The 19,485-nt window shown below is 32.8% G+C and overlaps 6 protein-coding genes and 1 long non-coding RNA gene across 14 annotated transcripts; 3 read left to right on the plus strand and 4 right to left on the minus strand.

Annotated features, from left to right (window-relative positions):
* The first annotated feature begins 40 nt into the window (after window positions 1-40).
* LOC111283043 (putative CDP-diacylglycerol--inositol 3-phosphatidyltransferase 2) lies at window positions 41-4,841 on the plus strand. 3 transcript variants are annotated; one of them, XM_089761291.1, is made up of 11 exons: window positions 41-222; window positions 431-520; window positions 618-702; window positions 794-843; window positions 1,072-1,111; window positions 1,239-1,283; window positions 1,367-1,432; window positions 1,529-1,643; window positions 1,732-1,788; window positions 1,898-1,996; window positions 2,453-2,671. In XM_089761291.1, the coding sequence occupies exons 2-11, from the start codon at window positions 454-456 to the stop codon at window positions 2,510-2,512; spliced, it is 684 nt and encodes a 227-aa protein (XP_089617417.1). In that variant the 5' UTR covers window positions 41-222; window positions 431-453; the 3' UTR covers window positions 2,513-2,671. The 3 variants fall into 3 exon arrangements, with proteins under 3 accessions (XP_089617417.1, XP_089617416.1, XP_089617415.1); XM_089761290.1 differs by lacking the exons at window positions 41-222; window positions 431-520; window positions 618-702; ... (2 more) ...; window positions 1,239-1,283; window positions 1,367-1,432 and adding an exon at window positions 4,708-4,841 and having other exon boundaries at window positions 1,512-1,643; window positions 2,453-2,560; XM_089761289.1 differs by lacking the exons at window positions 41-222; window positions 431-520; window positions 618-702; ... (2 more) ...; window positions 1,239-1,283; window positions 1,367-1,432 and having other exon boundaries at window positions 1,512-1,643; window positions 2,453-2,560; window positions 2,654-2,785.
* On the minus strand, window positions 2,506-3,412 carry LOC149518937 (chloroplast protein FOR GROWTH AND FERTILITY 2-like). The gene is made up of 2 exons (XM_089761292.1): window positions 3,290-3,412; window positions 2,506-3,206 (listed from the first exon to the last, which is right to left on the minus strand). Exons 1-2 carry the CDS (start codon window positions 3,342-3,344, stop codon window positions 2,887-2,889), a joined length of 375 nt encoding a protein of 124 aa, XP_089617418.1. The 5' UTR covers window positions 3,345-3,412; the 3' UTR covers window positions 2,506-2,886.
* LOC111281695 (chloroplast protein FOR GROWTH AND FERTILITY 2-like) lies at window positions 3,732-5,007 on the minus strand. The gene is made up of 3 exons (XM_089760418.1): window positions 4,694-5,007; window positions 4,096-4,150; window positions 3,732-3,995 (listed from the first exon to the last, which is right to left on the minus strand). Exons 1-3 carry the CDS (start codon window positions 5,005-5,007, stop codon window positions 3,732-3,734), a joined length of 633 nt encoding a protein of 210 aa, XP_089616544.1.
* A 587-nt stretch (window positions 5,008-5,594) lies between these two features.
* LOC111281696 (uncharacterized) lies at window positions 5,595-7,527 on the plus strand. Its single transcript, XR_016342391.1, has 3 exons — window positions 5,595-6,206; window positions 6,314-7,071; window positions 7,162-7,527. It is a non-coding gene; the product is annotated as an uncharacterized LOC111281696 (long non-coding RNA).
* Window positions 7,528-8,732: 1,205 nt separating this feature from the next.
* LOC111281827 (SKP1-like protein 1A) lies at window positions 8,733-10,071 on the plus strand. The gene is made up of 2 exons (XM_022869543.2): window positions 8,733-9,155; window positions 9,699-10,071. The coding sequence occupies exons 1-2, from the start codon at window positions 8,841-8,843 to the stop codon at window positions 9,870-9,872; spliced, it is 489 nt and encodes a 162-aa protein (XP_022725278.1). The 5' UTR covers window positions 8,733-8,840; the 3' UTR covers window positions 9,873-10,071.
* A 137-nt stretch (window positions 10,072-10,208) lies between these two features.
* On the minus strand, window positions 10,209-14,336 carry LOC111281826 (uncharacterized). Of its 6 annotated transcripts, none has more exons than XM_022869538.2 (7): window positions 14,302-14,336; window positions 13,363-13,517; window positions 12,737-12,874; window positions 12,439-12,576; window positions 12,181-12,342; window positions 11,386-11,675; window positions 10,209-11,231 (listed from the first exon to the last, which is right to left on the minus strand). In XM_022869538.2, exons 2-7 carry the CDS (start codon window positions 13,490-13,492, stop codon window positions 10,479-10,481), a joined length of 1,611 nt encoding a protein of 536 aa, XP_022725273.2. In that variant the 5' UTR covers window positions 13,493-13,517; window positions 14,302-14,336; the 3' UTR covers window positions 10,209-10,478. The 6 variants fall into 6 exon arrangements, with proteins under 6 accessions (XP_022725273.2, XP_022725272.2, XP_022725276.2 ...); XM_022869537.2 differs by having other exon boundaries at window positions 12,439-12,600; XM_022869541.2 differs by lacking the exon at window positions 12,737-12,874.
* A 4,045-nt stretch (window positions 14,337-18,381) lies between these two features.
* LOC111282786 (mavicyanin-like) lies at window positions 18,382-19,167 on the minus strand. The gene is made up of 2 exons (XM_022871023.2): window positions 18,866-19,167; window positions 18,382-18,715 (listed from the first exon to the last, which is right to left on the minus strand). The coding sequence occupies exons 1-2, from the start codon at window positions 19,041-19,043 to the stop codon at window positions 18,384-18,386; spliced, it is 510 nt and encodes a 169-aa protein (XP_022726758.1). The 5' UTR covers window positions 19,044-19,167; the 3' UTR covers window positions 18,382-18,383.
* Window positions 19,168-19,485: the final 318 nt, after the last annotated feature.

A 19,485-nucleotide genomic window follows, 5' to 3' on the forward strand; every position in this document is an offset into this window, starting at 1 on the left:
ATTTTGAATTCTAGATATAATCTTTTCAAATTAATCAAAAAAATTGATCATAATCTCGGGTAAATTTATTTTATTGAAAAAGAAAATTGTTAAAATTGAATAATTATAGTATGAATGAAGGAGTATTTGGGTAATTTACTCAAAAAGAATAATCTTTCGGAAGTGAGCCAGAATTTATTCAAAGACGGTTGAAAAAGAGATTCACACAGCAAAGCTGCAAAGGTATGGACTTTCTTAATTCTCAAATTTCTCTTTTTTCTTAAATGCATTTGGTTTTTCTTTGAAAACCCACATTCCATCCACCAAAACTTCCATTATTGGCTTCCCCAGGTGGTACCCAGATCCAATTACTTGCTATTAATTTCTATTTAGTTTATGTATCCTCAGCTTGTTTTGTTGAATTTTTTTTAACCCATTTGTTCTCTTACAGGTTTGGTTACAAGTAAGTTTTCAATGGCCAACAAGCCTAAAACAATGCCACGGCAACTGTCTGTTTACCTATACATTCCCAATATTATTGGTTGGTTCCTTTCTTCAAAGTTTGAATTTTGAATGGTTTTTGAGTTGAAAAGCTATTTGTAGTTAGGCATGAAGACTTCTCAATTTTGCAATTGTAGGTTATATAAGAATTCTCTTGAATTGCTATGCCTTTGCTCAATGTTTTTCTAGCAAAAGACTTTTTGCTGTTCTCTATTTTCTAAGGTGAGAATTTTAGCTAAGATATGATGTTTTATCTGCTTTTGAGATTGGTGAACTTTGATAGGCTTAAATGTGACTAAATTTGGGACTGCAGCTTTGTTTGTGATGCTTTGGATGGTTGGTGTGCTCGCAAATTCAACCAAGGTTTGATCAGTACTCTTATTTATCTTCAAAGTTATGAAAGTAGTTAAAGCATCAATGTAAAGGTGGCATGTTGGCAACAATTTTAGGATCGAGTATAGCACATAGAGAATATAATTCCTTAAATTGCCATTCTTTGTGGGATGTTGAAACTTGAAAGGCATGCATGTCATGTAAAGCGGCGTCTGTAAGATGCAGAATATGATTTATTTTCTTTTCTTTGTGCTTCAGCGTCAACATTTGGAGCTGTTCTGGATATGGTAACGGATAGGTAAAATTTTAAGGCTGTCTTATTATATCTTTCAGTATGTTTTTTTATTTTTTTTCCATAGATGTCAGTAGAAATTTCGAATTATGCAGTTGTCTCCATAGTGATTTTGCTTGATTCTGTTATTCAGGATTAGCACTGCTTGTCTACTGGTTATTCTTTCTCAAGTGTATAGGTAAGTTTTCTTCCATTCTTTCATGTGTATTTATGTTGCCAAGAATGCTTGCATCCTGCTATATCAATCACATTTTTACGCAGGCCTAGCTTGGTTTTCTTGTCATTGCTAGCCTTAGATATTGCTAGCCACTGGCTGCAGATGTACAGGTAGCTCTTTTTGCCTTGAAATACATATTTCATGCCATATGATTGTTTCTTCTCTAGGATGTCTTTTCTTGTTAACTCTTCATATTTAAATTTCAGTACATTCCTTGCGGGTAAGACTAGTCATAAAGATGTCAAAGACAGCTCCAGTTGGCTTTTCAAACTTTACTATGGGAATCGGATGTTTATGGGCTATTGCTGTGTGGCTTGCGAGGCAATTATATTTTTAGAACTCTCTTCCATCTATTTACTTTTCCATTTTTTGATACTTATATATTGAGTTATCTTGACTTTCTTTGTAGGTTCTTTACATAGCCTTATTTCTTATTGGGAGAAACCATACTGAAAATTTGATGGATGTAAGTCCGGATTCTTGCATAATTCCTTTCCCATTTGAAGAGCAGATTCCTTTGCACCTTGATTTCTAATTGTCTTCTCTCTATTTGCTTTATGTTGTTTTCCTTTCAGGTTATACTGACTACCCTGAAACAGGGCTCACCTCTTTCTTTTCTAGTTGCTTTAAGTTTATTTGGATGCTCTATCAAGCAGGTCATCAATATTATACAGGTAGCCACATATACCTTTTAACTTGATCGAACTTCCATCAATTTAATTCAATTCCGCATTTTCCTGTTAAATTGATGTAATGGCATTTTCCTGTTTCTTCAGATGGTTTAATTTGGCATGATATAAGATAGGGAATTAAACTGATGCTAGACTTTAGATGGATGTATGAATAACTAATATTCAGTGTGAAATGAAAAAGAAGCTCCAATGAGATGCTGGCATTGAACTGTACTTAAGTTTGATCTTGACCTGAACTTCCCTAGATAAGCTATGGGGATAAAACACATGTTGGTTCTGGTAGAAGCACCACAACTCCATTCCTGACTTCAATTCAAAGAGAAAAGATTCTTAACTTATATTAGTTTGACTGGTTTTTTTTTTTGTTTGGCTCAAGTGCTGCACATACTAAACTGTTGTACGATCTGGATCCTAATAGAGTTTATTTGGTGGTTTCAGATGAAGACAGCAGCAGACGCATGTGTGGTTTTCGACACTGAAAAAAAGCAGAAGCCATAATTGATTCGAATTTTCCATTTCAAGAGCAGATTTTTTTTCTGGCCTCAGGTGCTTAAATCTTTAACATTAATGTATAGATGTTGACACTGGTGACTCAAATTACTTTTCTGAGGTCCTAATAAACACCATTTGGGATGACAGGTTTCCCATCTTTTTTTCTGTTGTGGATGCAACTGATCACATGACTTGCATGCTTTTGCCAAATCAACAGCTTGGTGTTAATGATGTGTTGCATCATATTTCTCCCTTGTGCGTTGAGATGTAGATCCTGAGACTAATGTATTAATAATGTAAACTTGCATCAAACAATTCAATCAGAAATAACTCGCTTATGGCTTCAACAAACAAGAAATTCTAACATCTTTTCCATGATGCTAAAGAAACTTGAGAGCATATCTTGATGCTGGGTCAGAGATATCAATAAAGACTATATCCAAAAATTGGCTTACGAGAAAGGCTATTCCAAGAGCAATTGCGACAATGGAAGAGCCCAAAGTAAGTTTTTCGGTAATTCTGGGCACCCTATCCTTCAATGCTTGCCTACATGAGCCTATGAACACTGTGTAGCTACCCATTGCCACTACAGTTCCAAGCATGAACATAATAAGGAATGCAGCACCAGCCAAGCGAGATGGCAAAGCAAGTGTTGGCAAAACCATCATTGGTGCATCTGGTTGCAATCCATGAACGATCCCTGTGGCAAAAGTAGCAAAATCAATCTTCTTTTTCCCAACTGCTGTGCTTTCGAGTGTCTCATAAATGCTAAATCACACTCACCATTTTCCAAGGCAACACAAGGGGCGGGAACTTCTGAAGCTTCCCTTATACCCATAGCCCCAATAACGAGCAATTTTAAGCCCACTACTCTTGTACCCCAAGTCCTAATAACTTCAATATGAAGGCGGTCTTTTAGAAGTAGAAATAGTAATCCAAAGATAACCTGACCAGCATCATGGCCATATCCCCACAGAGCTCCAACAACAGCACTTTTCACTCAAGAACGGCCAATTGATAGTGGAGCCAAAGCAGCTAGGTGGTCAGGCCCTGACAAGGTGTGTTAGCAACTAGCAAAGAAACCAGTCCATGTGTCACGATCTTAGGGAAGAGTCATGAATCCCACATCGACTGTATACTATAGTTGATTATGAAATATAAGGGTTCACACTATTTTCTTTTTGTAAGGTATCTTTTGTGGGACAAAACCGTTAGGTTAAGAGGATCAAAAAGAATAATACTTCATAAATTGGTGTGAATTATGACGGAAGAGGCCATCCCCATGTCCTGGAGCCACGTCTCGGCCCATGACACATGCACAACTTAATAAGTCAGAACAGATTACTCTGCCCCCAACCGCAGCAGAAGCTGCAGTGCCACTGGTTTTAGCGGCAGTTTGAAAGGTTGCAAAAGCTGTTGGTGCAAAAATTGGTTGGATTAAGAACATGATAATGGCAGAGAGAGCTATAAACGTCCCAGCTGTGATTGCCTGAAACATGTGTAGAATAAAAAAAAAAATGTTTGCACCCAGAGAGGACTAAAGTACTCTCAGTTTCCACACAGAATTTGATTCCTAATAAATTGCAAACACTATGCTGACTGAGATATAATGCATAACAAAAATTTTCCACAGCTATTGGATGCCTGAGATTACAAGGATGTGCACGATAAATGACATCTATTCATAATTTATCCCATACTTCCTTTCATCTATCCAAAACTCAGAATCACACTAATCAGCTCTAGTGGAGAATTCAAAAATTCCAAATGCATGAGTTCCTTCAGTTCTACTAATGATAAAGGTTTCACATTCAGACACTAACAATATCAGTAACTCGCTATTGCAATGCTCACAACAATAAAATTTCAATCAGGGTTCGTCATGCAAGAGACTTGATTGTGGAAAAAGATAGTGGAAGCGATTCCATGACAAATAGAATTAGCTTATTGTATAAGCCTCTCGAAAAATAACATAGGCGACTCCTTTTTATCTTCCATAAGAAATTGTACATGTGCAAACTGCAAAGCATGAACTCAACATTCGCTCATCACAATGTTTAGCTAGACTTAATTCATTTAGCAAGAAGAGTGAAGAGAGTAGACTCTTCGTTAAAGCTGGTTTCGCTCCAATTTTCTATTATATTTAACTCGTTATAATTTTATTAAAAACTTGCATAAACTCCATACCTTTTTTTGTGCAGAAGCTCCAATTGCAATAAGCTTGAGGAAATTGGAAATGGGTGTTGACCCATTTGCTGAGTGGACTTGGGGAGAACCGAGTGAAGGCAATTCATTGATTGGGTTGGATTGAGGAGAAGAAAACTGAGATGGGTTCCCGCTTTGCAAGAAATAGAGATGACTCGCCTGAGTTGTGGTCGAGCGAGTGAAGGAAGGAAGTCGAGCTTAGGACAGTGGAATCGGCCAAGTTGAGAGAGAAAAGGAGAGGGCTTTCGAAAGATTTCCAAAGGGGTTGAGGAAGACGAGTACAGAAGCCTTTCCATGGCTTCCTTTGTCTCTCCGAAAGTGAAGCTTTTAAAAGGTAAAGATTTTAGGGGGAGTTCTTTTGAAGATATGAGCTTTGGCAGACGGAAACAAGAATGTTAACTGAAATTTGAAAATGGGGATTATATTTACTACTTACTAAATTTCTTCTAGACTATTTATCTAATTAATTTTAACTAAACCCTAGCTTTAGTCACTTAAAATTTAATTAAATCCTTTGGCTCGTTACTGAAACCCCTTTTTGGAAGTGTCAATCAAGTGAAATTGGCTCCAAATAATAAATAATAATAATACAAAAATTAAAAATTTAGTATTTTAGCATTATATAGATCTAGTCATTTTTATATTTTTATTGTGCTAGTCTTGTACAAATATGTATAAAATAAAAAATTATCATATAATATTTGCATTAATACGTTAAATATAAAATATATTTTTTTAAATAGACAAAATCATATATATTTTATCAAAACGATAAATTGTTAAGTATAAATAATATTTTTAAAATTCTTGGCGACAAAATCCTTAAAATACAAGAGCATTACTATACTTAGTATTAATAATAATCTGTTGTGTAATGATAAATTATCCCATTCAGTCAGTCATAATCTCCTTCAAACCTATGGCCTCATATGTGCCCACAACAGCTACTCTAGCAAAGAGTAAGCCTTTCACGTCTCAACCCTTATTTCCTTTTCCATCCCCACTTGCCTTTGGGTTTACAGGAAGCAAGTATTTCCAACACTCTATTATCATCTTTTCCTTGAAGTTGGATTGATTTTGTTGAATGCGTAATTATTAGCACGAATATTTCCAACAATAGCTTTCAATTTCGTTTTATATTTGACTTGTCAACATGAATTAGTACATAATAAGTTTTATATTTTATACATGTTAAATACAAAATAAATCAATATAAACACATGAATTGTAAAATTTACTAAATAGTTAGTAATACACCTACCTTGTTCATAGGAGAATGGATGTAAATGTTATATATTATGTGGAAAATGGTTGCAGAATTGGTTCAGTAATTTTAAATAGAAATGTTGAGCTAATGTTGGTGCTAATTTGGTTTAGGGGTACTCACAGAAACAACAGCAGAGGCCGCTTCTCTTTCTTTAGCTGCTGCTAGAAGAATAGTTGAAGCAGATGAGTTCGTGAGGACAGGCTTATATGATGGATGGCTCCTTCATCTGTATGTCCACCAAATACACCCGTATCATTCACTTTTGCTGTGCAGAGATGATACACTCCAAATGTCACCTACATCATGATTGTGCAATTCCACTTTTTCTCTTGCAGATTTGTGGGAAACTTACTTAAAGGACAGACAATGGGTGTAATTGGAGCTGGTCGTATTGGATCTGCGTACTCCAGAATGATGGTAATCTCTTCTTAACTAAATTGCACATCAGATTTCATAAATTTAGTCTAGAATTTAGATAATTCATTTGAAATTGTCGAATAGTAATGTGCCAGGTTTTTATGAGGATGCTAACGAGAGGCATTGACCTTGAAAAATGTTTGCAACACATTGAACTTAGCTGCCCCCAAATATAAACAGAGATGATATTTTGGATTTTTGAGGTTCTGTTGCTTAATTTTAAAGTGAAAGCATAGCATCTTCTACTTCCATGCCTGCTTTGCGGCATTAATGAGAGTGATTTTGTTTGCCTATCTTATAACAGGTTGAAGGTCAAATGAACTTAATATACTATGATCTCTACCAAGCAACACGGCTAGGGAAGTTTGTCACAGATGTTTTGAAACATTCTGTTCAAGGTGCTGAGCTGTCATATCCTCTTTTTCTACTAATACGTTTCCCCATTGCAGCTTATGGTGAGTTATTGAAAGCCAATGGAGAGCATCCTGTTTGCTGGAAAAGAGCATCGACAATGGATGAGGGGCTTCAGGAGGCAGATGTGGTAGGATTGTCTTTGCTGAGAACTTTTTAATGTTGTTATTGCTACTGATGCTTTTTAGGTAAGTCTTCACCCTGTCTTGGATAAAAAACCATCTATCATCTGGTTAACAAAGAAAGGCTTGCAATGATGAAGAAGGTGATTAAGAACTTCTCTGTTGTGCTCAACAATTAACTTTGAAAGTATGCTTGCTTAAGGATATATGAAATATGGATTTTACATTTGCAGGAAGCAATCCATGTAAACTGTAGCATGGGCCCAGTAATAGATGAAGTAGCTCTTGTTGAGAATCTGAAGCAAAACCCTATGTTCCGACTTGGTCTTGGCGTCTTTGAGGTGACTTTGACAAACTTTTCAATCTCAAATTCAATCAACCACATGAGAACCACCATCAAGTTAGTACATAATCGTTCATTAATGTTGTTGCATTCGGATGAACCTTTCATGAAACCTGGGCTTACTTAGATGAAGAATGCCATAGTCATACCTCACATTGCGTCTGCTTCCAAGGCAATGTTCGCTAGTATTCTTTCACCTATCATCACCTTCAGACTTTAATTGTTTTCCTCATGTTTATGCAGTCGACTCGCGAGGGAATGGCTAAATCATGTTGATTCATTTCAGGTTTACTCGTTTCCAAGCTGTAAGTACAAATGTTCGATCCAGGCCGCAATGCAAGTTGTTTGTCCTAGTGAAAGTGAAGGATGGGGCTGTTCTGAGATTATATTGGTTAGCATATGCAATGGCAATTACCGTGTGTATTGTGCCTATGAAGAGTAATCTTTCTATGCTCTGCATCTTGCTGTCTTGTAATTTGTAAAGAACAGCTTTACAGTTTCATCAAATGTAAATGACTTTGCACTCATGTACTGATCACCATCCATCATACAATTTTAAAATTTTATCGCATAATCCAACAGTTTTTCCAGCTTATTGTTTCCTTTCTTTTAGCCCCCAAAAATGGCACAATTCATGCCCTAATATGGCTACCTTTTGGAATGTTTATTTCCCTGTTGATTTCTAGACTTAAAACCCTTTTCCTTTATGCTTTGTTTTGATGGTAAAAAATTAGTTACGCAATTTATGTCATTGTATCGTGTGAAATATCATATTTTACATAAAAATAATATATCATAATTAATGTCAATACAAAAACATAAAATATAATTTTTTGATTTTATTAAACATTTTTATGATTTTTATAAAATTTTATATCATATTATCTCTGTATAATTAATTCGTATTATTTTTATCTCATATTATTATATTATATTTTAAATTATTAAATTCATATGTTTAAAAAATAACACTTGTAATTTCTATTTTTATCTCTAAATTACAATCTTATTTGTTAAAAAAAAGATATGTTAGATGTGGAATTTAATATCTTTCATGATTTTAATACTTGAAAATTTCATAGAAAAAGGTATGCGTTACTAGCCATTGTCAAATTAATTCTTAATTCTTGTCATGGAAAAAATAAAATTATATTAAATGGTTAAGTGTCGGAGGATTAAAGGCATTAATTAACTGAATGAGTTTGCTTTAAAAGTCTTGTGATTATCAAATTTTCACCCCAAAGTGGATTTTAATTTTTGTAAACAATAAAAAAAAAACCTACCGGCCAAAGGCAGTAACAAAAATAATAGTAAAAAGTAAACGTAAACATCGAGATTACCATGTACTTCCTATTCACCGGAAATCCAAGCCTAAGTAAAATTAAGTTCGCGCTTAAAACGACAGCGTATAGACCCTAAATCTTTCTATAAATACCAAACATTTTTGCCCACCTTTTTCCCATTTTCAATCAGAGTAACATTTAGATTTCCGCTCTCTCGATTTTTTTGTTCTTTATGCTTTTGGGGTTAGGGTTACTCACACCGTTTGTGAGAGAATCGTAGAAAACCATGGCGTCAACTTCGAAGAAGATAATGTTGAAGAGCTCCGACGGAGAGACTTTCGAGGTGGAGGAAGCAGTGGCGGTGGAGTCGCAGACGATCAAGCACATGATTGAGGATGATTGCGCCGACAACGAGATCCCTCTCCCCAACGTCACCAGCAAGATCTTATCCAAGGTCCTTGAGTACTGCAAGAAGCACGTCGATGCAGCTGCCGCTGCCGACAAGGACAAGGACAAGGACAAGAGCACCAACGATGAACTCAAGGCTTGGGATTCTGATTTTGTCAAGATTGACCAAAATACCCTCTTTGACCTCATCCTGGTTAGTTTCCCTCTTTTGTCCCTTTGTTTCTGTCCTATTTACGATTCTGCCATTTTCTTTCTCTCGTTGATGCCCTCATAATTTATTTGCTATTCACAATGCTGTTATTTTTAGGGATTAGGGTTTAATTTAAACCATCTACTTATCTGTTTATTTATCTTAATAATGTTAATAAAACGATTTAGTTCTTTTATATTGACTGATTTGATGGTTGCCGAGAATAGAAAGGGGGGAAATTATCATGGTTTTCGAGAATTTTTATGAAAGCCTTTCATTTGCTTCTTTTCGATGGAAGTTTTATTTTCCTAGAATATATCCTAATTTTTGGCCTAATTCTTCTTCTGTTGATCGATTCAACCTCTGATAAAAAAGATATACCTTGATTATATTTCATCTCTTAAACAAGTTTAGTAATGAGCATAACGGCCCTCTTGTTCCGATGGAGAGAAGAACCTATGATTAGCTTTTCAGGAAATTTCCTTTTTGGGTTTCTTTTGATGCTAATATTAAAGCTGTTAAATATTTTGATGTTGGTTTTTGCAGGCTGCGAACTATTTGAATATCAAGAACTTGTTGGACTTGACTTGCGAAACTGTTGCTGACATGATCAAGGGAAAGACACCCGAGGAGATCCGCAAGACTTTCAACATCAAGAACGATTTCACCCCTGAGGAAGAAGAGGAGGTTAGGAGGGAGAACCAGTGGGCATTCGAGTGATAGAGAAATGTTGATATTATGATAGGAATGTCGATATTATCCCAGGTTCTGGGTTTTAGTGGTAGGTTTTCCAGTTGGAGAAAGTTCAAACATTGGCTTTTCTTTTGGTTATTTTGTTATATGCTTTAACTTCTGGAGGATCTAATATGAACCTCTCCCCTTTTATCATAATACATTTCGTATTCCCTTTGTCTTTTTACTCTTCCATTACATGAATCCATTATTCCTCCGAAATTTAATGCTATTTTTTAAGTGCTTATCAGTCAAATAATTTTGTTTTTAAATGAAAAACACCACGAATTGAAACATGAGTCAAGGAGAAAGGAAGATAGGAGATGGAATTGAACTGTTTTTTATTTCCTTTTTTTTAAGAAAAGAAAGCTTAATCCAATGATCATACAAGATTTAGGTTAAGCAACATGAAAGCCACTTTTATGAATAAGATTTTTTGAGGCTAAGATCAAGGACTGTGCTTTCTCTTGACAGTTCAATTATTCCAGAAATCCTAGAAACGGATAAGATATGGTACTTGAAAGCAAGTATAAAAGCCTATTGTCAATTGCTCTACACAAACTACTTTCACATCCAGAATACTAACGTTTTGCTTCACAAGAGCAGTTCATCCGCCACAGATTTGCCCTGGAATCTTTCCGTGATGGACTGTATTGATGAAATAGTTTTGTCCAATTGAGAACGTTCATGCTCAATGTCATCCAGACGAGCCTGGGTTTCTGTGACTAGCTTCCGGGCATCAGCAGCCACCTTTTCTTTCTGTGCTAGATCTTCCATTTGAGATTCCAGTTCTTTCCTTAACGAGTCTAATGATAGATCGTACTTGGCCTTTTTGGCTTCAATAGTTTGACGTTGACTAACAAACTCAATAGCTTCTGAGATTTCATTAAGCAGAGCGCGCAGCCATCTAACATCAATATGTGCAGATTCTACATCCTTAAGAACAGCAAACATTTCTTTTACTTTCGCTTTGGTCAGTTGCTTGAATGAAGTGGAATGCAACTCTTGAAGTACAGCACACAAGCACTCTAAATAATAAGCACGCATGGAAGCTGATTCCAACTGACAGTTAGCTGCTATGTCTCCATACTTGTCAAAAATTGACTGTAGAATCGAGGAGATACTTGCTTTCACATGGTATTTTCCAACTGGTACACAGGAATCAGAGATAACAGATTCAACCTCTTCTTCCTCATCACTCTCTTCTAAAGCTCGGACAATCCCTGAGAAACTAAAGTTTGAGCTAGTGACATCTTTCCCACCCTCAGTATTTGCATCTGCACATACCTTAGGAGAATTTTGATCCTTCTCTGCTTCTTTCAATTTGGTTGGTGTATCATCAGTGGACTGTCAGAGAGGACATAAGAGAGGATTCACATGGATACAAATTGAGAATTACTAATGCTTTCGCGTGCAAGTGTGTTGGTGTGCGGGTTTATCACACACACACACACACACACACACACACACACACACACACAGAGAGGGGGGGGGGACCAACCATGATTTTCCCAGACATAGGCAGTGGTTGAGAGTACTGAATTTGCGCTTTGTCCAAAGATTGATCTCGGGAATAAATCTCTTTAGAGTTTTGCTCAGAAGAAGAAAAAGACTCACCATTCTCTGCTGCCATATTCTTCCTAGAAAAATGAGATCGAGGTGACTTAGGATTACCAGGGTAAACCGCACCTAGGGCAGGGGTAATCTCAAGTGCTCGAGGGGACTTCGGCTGAGACTCAGATCCCTTCTTTTTCTTGCCAAAGCTTCTAGAAGCATCTAGAATTTTGGAACCTACAATGACAATACCGTAATCAGGAACATATATCAGTGAATTTCTGCAGCTTGATATGAAACATCAATATTGAGGGACAATCAAATCCTTAGATGCCATCAAACTAGTGAAAATGCATCTCAAAGTGTATCAGACTAAAAATTACATTAAGCCGCAATATCATGCCAAAACAAATAAAATCTTAGAATATGCAAAAACCTATGCATCAGATGGCTTATGAGGGTGAATTCTTTAAGGACTTCTCCTAACTCTCCAAGGTTCTTAGAAGAGCCAACAATAAGCTGGATGAGGCCTCTCACACTTCATAATTCTCCCATCTTCTCTCGGTTCTATATCATTTTATTTTGTTATCTATTTGTAAGAATTTATTGTACTCCATATTCTTTCAGCAAAAATAAATACAACTCCATAGAAACAAACAAAAAAGAAAAAAGAAGCTTGCACGAGAGGTTGTTTCAAGCAACTTAATGAGCAACATCATTTAGAAAAAAGAGGGGGCGAAACCTGTTTCTTTTTTAACCCCCGGTGTATTGGCGTCAGTATTTCTTTTGAAGCAATTTTCATCACATTCGTGATAAGTATTAGATGCTTTTGGACAAGTTGGATATACTGTTCTCTCATCCTTCCTTTTGCTAAGCTGACCTTGTTTTATACCATTGCGAATATCTAACAAATAAAAAGAAAAACATTTATGCCTATGTTTAGAAAGCGGTCAAAAAAACCCACAATACAAAAATGTACTGATACAACAAATCTCTAAACCTGATTCCTTTTTAACCCCTTGAATGGCCTCTGTAGTTCTTTTGAAGCAATTTTCATCACATACATGGTAAGGATTAGACGCCTTTCTGCATGTTGGGTGCACTCTTCCCTCGTCATCCTTCTTTTTGCTAACCTCACCTTGTTTTATACCATTGTGATTATCTAACAAATAAAAAGAAAGACATATAGACCTAGTTTTAGAAGGAGATCAGCAAAACCTAAACAGAATTCAAAACCTTACTAATAGAGTAAAGAACTTATTTTATCAGCAACCTGATTCTTTTCTAACCCCGAGTACCTGCCCTGGAAGTTTTCTGGATGCAAAATTCATTGCATTCATGGTAAGGATTAGATGCTTTAGGGCAATTTGGTTGCACTCTCCCCCCATCATCAACCCTTGTGGTATGCACAACTTCTTTTATACCATAGTGGTTATCTAACAAATGAAAACGGACATGGAAATTAAGCCTGTCTTTAGAAAGTGATGAATAAAAGCTCAGGTTTTTACCTTTGTTCTGATATCATTGAAACTCTGATCAGGAATTAATCTAACAAATTTAAAGTGTCTAGGTTAGGCTTAATAACATGTCTGATCAGGAATACATCGATGCTGCATCCACAAAAATAATGCTGCTTTCAATAACTTCACTTTTTAGACTAATTAGTCCCATAATCAACCTTTATTGGTTTACTTAAACCATTAAATAGATTTTAGTCATCCACCTTGCCTCAGTCACAGTGAATTGGGCATGAATCAATAGCACATGAAGTTTCAGGGTAAGGTTTTTTTCCCACAAACTCCTGAAAGGCTTTGATTGTCTTCCAAAATGAACAAACTACCAGGAAAATTGAGAGGACTGGCCATAGAATTGAACAACTTCAACAGCCATGAGAAAATGGAGCACAGGAAGGAAGATTGATTACCTATTTTCTTTTTATCCTTTTCCTTTCGTCCCTTGCCTTCAGCAATCTTTTCTAGGCAATACACACCACATTCATGGTAAGGATTAGCAGCATTAGCACAATCCGGATGTACTCTTCCATTCTCATCCATCTCCTTGTTGACTTCACTTTTACCTCTGTAAACTCATAATGAATTAGCACACAACTAATTCACTAAAAATTATCTCATGCAAGTGAATAGTAAGCAAAAAGATCCTAGCTTGCTTTGATCTTCCACTTGCTAATCAGAATTTTTAGCATGCACCAAGTCTTCAATCCTTTATCTCAAAACCAAAATTCTTTTCCAAAATCAATAAAAAGTATTAAACTTCAATCCACAAGTTATAGAAAAAAACTTGAAATTATATATACAGGTAACAACTAGATTAAAATTCAACAAAATGAAAAAAAAAAAAAGAACTTCTGATACACCTACTATCACGAATCATAAGGATTTTCCAAAATATATTGATATCTATAAATTGGGAAAGGGAAGCAAATGTAAACTGAAACTGTTTCTATTAAAGAGTTAAGCCGGAAATTTTTGACCAAAAACACCTTTTGGCGTTTTGTTAATTTTCAAAAGCGGAATTGAAAAGTAAAGAGGAACAGAGGACCCAAAGAGAAAAAAAGACACAGAAAACTAAACGTACAGAAACTTTAGATATCAACTTTGTTTACATTTTTCCTACTGTTTCCACCCTTCCAAACAGAGGATACATGTACAAAATGAACAGAGAAATTTGTCTTAATTCCAAAATCTCATCTCATATAAACCACACACACACAAAAAAAAAAAAAAACCCAAATAACAACTCAGAAACCCAGAATAGATCAGATAGATAAACGAGATATAAGCAGTAGTAAATGAATACAAAAATAAATTGAGAAAAAAAAAAAAAAGACAGAAGAGAAGAATACCAGAAGGGAAGATAAGAGTCAGAGAGACAAAGGACAATAAAAAAGAGATGTTATCAGACACATATTTTATTGAAGGCTTTTTCTTTGTGATAAAAGTTTGACAAATGAACGTGTCTGAAAAGTGAATTAAAAAAAAAAAAAGCGACTCTCTTGCCATTGGCATTCTCGTAGTCTGACCGCCGTGAATCTGTGGAAGACCCTTGTTTGTTTATAATCCACAAGTCAAACAGGAAAATGACACATTTTTTTTACAACATTTATGATTTAAAATTACATACATATCAATCACGTGTCGCTCCCTTTTATTTTTATTTTTCTCTCTTGATTATTATATCAAAGATTTCATTTTATTAGGTTTATAATATATTTATCTAATTAATAAATTTTAAAATATTTTTACATAATTTTTAAATTTAATATGCAAATAAAATTTTATAATAAAAATATATCAATAAAAATCAAGTTAGACTATAAATAAATTTTATTATGTTCATAATTAGTTTTTTTAATTAATAAATTCTAAAACATATTTATAATCTTTCATTAAATTTAATAAAAAAACAAATTTATTAACAAAGGTATGTTCTATTTACTTACACGTGTAATTATAATATTTATTAATAGGCTGGAGTAATGTAATAGCGACATTTGTGGTTCAACCACAAATTTTTTTTATACAGTATTTTACTAATTAACGTTACTAGTCAATGTTGATAGATATGCCCTTTGAATTATATAAATTAGTAATTACTCGTCAAGATAGACGAAATTTTAGTATTTTTTTAAAAAGAATTGTAAAAAATTGTAGCTTTGCTTAATATGTAAGGCAATACATGACGTGGGATTTAAAGGAATAATTCTTCATTTTATAATATAATTTTCAAACCGACAATAAATATTTTTTAATTAATGTTTCATTTTTTTTAATGTAAGCATTGAAATTCAAAATAGATAAAAATATGAAAAATATATTTTATTTTATTCTATTTAAGTAAAAAAGCATCCTGATGAAAATTATTGACAACGAGAGCTCTCATTTTTATTTTAATTTGAATGTTGTACGTAATTTTGTACACATTTAAAATAATAAAATTTGTCTTGATTTAAAATTAAAAATTCGAGGCACAAATTTTTCGTAATATTGTAGATGAATGTTAAATTTCTTTTTTTTTTTTTTGAAGATTAGTATTCGATAATTACTTTGAGTTCAAACTTACAAAAAATAAAATTTTTTAATATTAATTTTTTTATTTATAAAATTTAAAATTAAAATCTTATTTAAAAAAAATGAATTCTTTAACCACTCAAAACCAACATGCATTGGTTTGAATTTTGTTATTATACTTTGATTTAATTAAAGTTTATCATTATATTTTTATTTTTAGCGATTTTTGAATTAAAGCTAATAAAAATAAAATATTTTACAAAATATTTTGTTAATAATTATTAAAAATAATTTTGAATAAACAAGAAATGTAATGGGGATATTCCAAATATAACAAAAATATACTCGTGAAATGCCATGTTGAAATAAATTTTTATTTATTTTTATAAAATTTTATATTAAAATAAATATTAAATTTAAAATGAGCTAATTTTAACATTTATTCTTATATCACTAATTATTTTTCACAATCGTGCAAAAAATAATTAGAGTAAAAAAATTATAAATACTTATTTACATTTTTTATTTTTTTGTATTTTCGTGATAATATTAAATTTTGTGTTAAGTATGAAAAATATTTTTAGATATATATATCTAACATTAATTAAAAGTTGTGATAACAAAAATTTCATAAACCATTTTTAAAGGGAAAATGTTTTTGATGATGATAAATTAAATTAAAATTAATTATAAATTTAAAATAAAATAAATAAATATGAAAAATAATAATCTCTAAAATATAAAAAGGCAGATAGCCATTTTTTTTTATTTGAAAAAAATATATAGTTTTTGTTGATGGATTTGGATTTATTCCAAACCTAATTAATTTAGATCATTTGTGACGCAAAGATGTTTAATTTTGCAACCCAAAAAGGTAAGCATAGATGGACCCCACACATACGAAAAATGAGACCACTAGAAGATTTGACATTTCCGTAAAAAAAGAAAAAGGGCAATCTTCCCAGTATCAATGGCCCTGTACATGTGAATTTATTAATAAAAAAAAATAATTAAAATAAAAATTTTTATTTCTTTTCTTATTTTTCAGTATTATGGGTTGGCTTACCCAATTTTATGGTCTATTTGGAAGGTGATAAAATTAATTTTGATAAAATTAAAAATAATAATTATTATTATTATAATTATGATTGAAATAAATTATTGTAATTAAAATTAAAAAAAATTATATTAAATAATTTTTTTAAAATTAATATTTAAATTAATTGATACTATAAATTCAATTATATCATATTAATCGTACAGTAAAATCCACAGTCCTACCTAAGGATGGCAACGGGTCAGAGTAGGGTAGGTTTTGCCTCATCCCGAATTCGACCCAATCTGATAATTTTTTATTATTTTTATATCCTAATTCGATTTAACATTATATAAAATCATATTCGATTCGATCTGACATGAAATTAATAAAATATTATTTTTAATATAAATATAAAATTAAATATATAAATATATATAAATAATTAAAAAATTATATTTATATATATCGATCGGATAAGATCGAATTTACCTAAAATCTGACTCCAATTCGACCTTGATTTTTTTTTTCATGTCACCCAACTCGATACCTAATTTAAAAAAAAAAATAAATCCTAAAAGATCGCATCGAAACCATTAATTTCAAAATTTTTTACCTTCTTTAATCCTACCAAAAAAAATTTGAGAAATTTGATAATACAGAGTAATGGGTGGTTGTTTGTTCAATATTAAGGTGGCTGATAGGGACAAGCAGGCAGCAAATTAAGACCGTCTATGGATTTCTCAATTAATGTGGTGGAACTTGACATGGCTAATAGATTGGGAATTTTTTTTCCTTTTTAATGTAAGATCCTAAGAAAAAAATTGTTGTTTGTTCTGAAAGAATTCATTTTTATTGAAGAAAAATTATTCTATTATCATCAGTAAAATTTTTAAATGTTACAAAGGAAATTAAGATCAATACATGCTCCTATCATATATATAAAAAATAATATTTGTTCATTTTTACACTTGGACAAATTAATTCATAAGCTTCTCTCGAAATAAAAAATAAAGTTGGCTAGTTTGTTTTTGATAGGGTTATAAATGAATTAAATATAAAAGAATAAATGTTTGTAGATTTTTTGTTTATTTTTACAGTTATTCGAGTTCGATTTATATTTAATAAATAAATTATATTTTTTTGAGCTTAGTTTGATTTAATGATGAAATGTTTATGTCCGGTTTTTATTTAATTATATTAAATTAAATAAATTTATTCATAAATAGTAAATGAATATATATAAATAAATATATTCATAAACAATAAATAAATTATAATCAAATAAATTTAAATAAATAAATCTTAATCGAATATAAATAAACTTTAGAATAGAATTAAAATAAAGAATAAAAGTGTAATTTTTGTATTGTTATTATAAATGAATAATAAACAAAAAAATAAATAAAACCAAATAGATTTTTGTTTAAATATAATTTGTTTAATAAATAAATACAAAAACATTATTTTATATCATTAAATAAATTTAATAAATGAATAAAAACAAAGAAAAATTAAACGTAAATAATTCGTTAAAAACTTTACTCATTTGCATCTACAATTCTTGGGATAAGTTTGAAACTTGTAGGCAAATAGAATCCTGATCATACTCAAAGATTGCAGCCTGATTGGAAAGGGGCCGTTGTCTGGGCTTTTTGTTCTGGCAAAAAGCAACGGCAGCAGCAGCCACAACAATTTTGGAACTAAGAGATCAGATCATACTGCAAATCTGTCAGGTTTCTTTCTTTTCTCTCTGGTTTGCTCGTGAGTTTACTAATGGTGTTCACATTTTCAGTAATTAATTGACTTTAAAAAATGGATAAAAAGCATTTGAGTAAAGGTCAAGAAAACGAAAAATAGTGCCTAAACAGCGACTATAAATCAACAAAACAAATTGAGTAGAATTCCAGATGCAAAAACGTAGAGACCCAAGCTCCATCTTTCAAAGGCATAAGCAGTACCAGATTTGGCTGATGGAGTTTGCTCCAAATTAGTACTGGTGTTTCCTGCTTTAACATCAATTCCAAACCTCATTCCCCCAAGGCAATGGCCACTTACATTGCAGACGAACCAATACTTCTTCGATTCGGTGAGCTTGACTTGGTCATCCCCAGTCTCATACTTGGCTAGAACTCCACTGCTCGTATCACATGATCGGTATGTTTCCTCTGTCACTTCAAAGGCATCGTGTTGCCCCTTATTATATTTGAACTCTACAAAAGACAGCCGCATCAATTAGATTTGAACCATCTGCTTGGTTTTGTAGAAATATATAGTTGCTGATTGCTATATCTGCAAACTTTACAAAACATATAGCTCTGAAACCAAATTGCAAAGAAGGTTTTAAAGGAAACAGGTTATACCAAGAACATCGCCCACGCTGAAATTGTACTTCTGCGACCAGGAAACATAGTCTACCTCTGAATTCCACTCGTCCTCATCACCAACAGTGTAAAATTCAGATGTGGCACCCTTCAAGAAGGAAAAACAGAGAATTAAAATGATGGGGAAGCTACCATATCTTACAATCTCGTCTTCCATAGCTTTGAAACCAGTGAAAATGTTTGCTGAAAAGAATTGAAAACCAATCAAGATATTTTAGATGGTTGAAAGTTAGATATTATCAATTTTATCAAAGTAGGGGTTGTCATTATCAGTTTTTATTAATTATAGAACAATTAATAGAATACAACTGGCACCAAATCATTGATCTAAGACTGGGATTTTTCAAATGTTTCTACAAGTAGCCATGGGTGTTCTTAGTTCTTACGACTATCTTATATTAAGGTGAGAACTTTTCAAAAGTGACAAAAAGTAATTGAATTCAAAGCTCCAAATAAATGGCAACCGACCAATTAGATGAAAAGTTGAATGAAGAGTGATATGTTGTATGTGCTGTCTATAATGATTGATGGTGGAAGATGCTTCAAACAAAAGATACATATATAAAGTATTGAAGCCTTCAACTAATAAGGACAAGACA

This window comes from Durio zibethinus, chromosome 5 (genome assembly GCF_047325235.1).
Source record: "Durio zibethinus cultivar Kanyao isolate XHJ-2024 chromosome 5, ASM4732523v1, whole genome shotgun sequence".
NCBI lineage: Eukaryota > Viridiplantae > Streptophyta > Magnoliopsida > Malvales > Malvaceae > Durio > Durio zibethinus.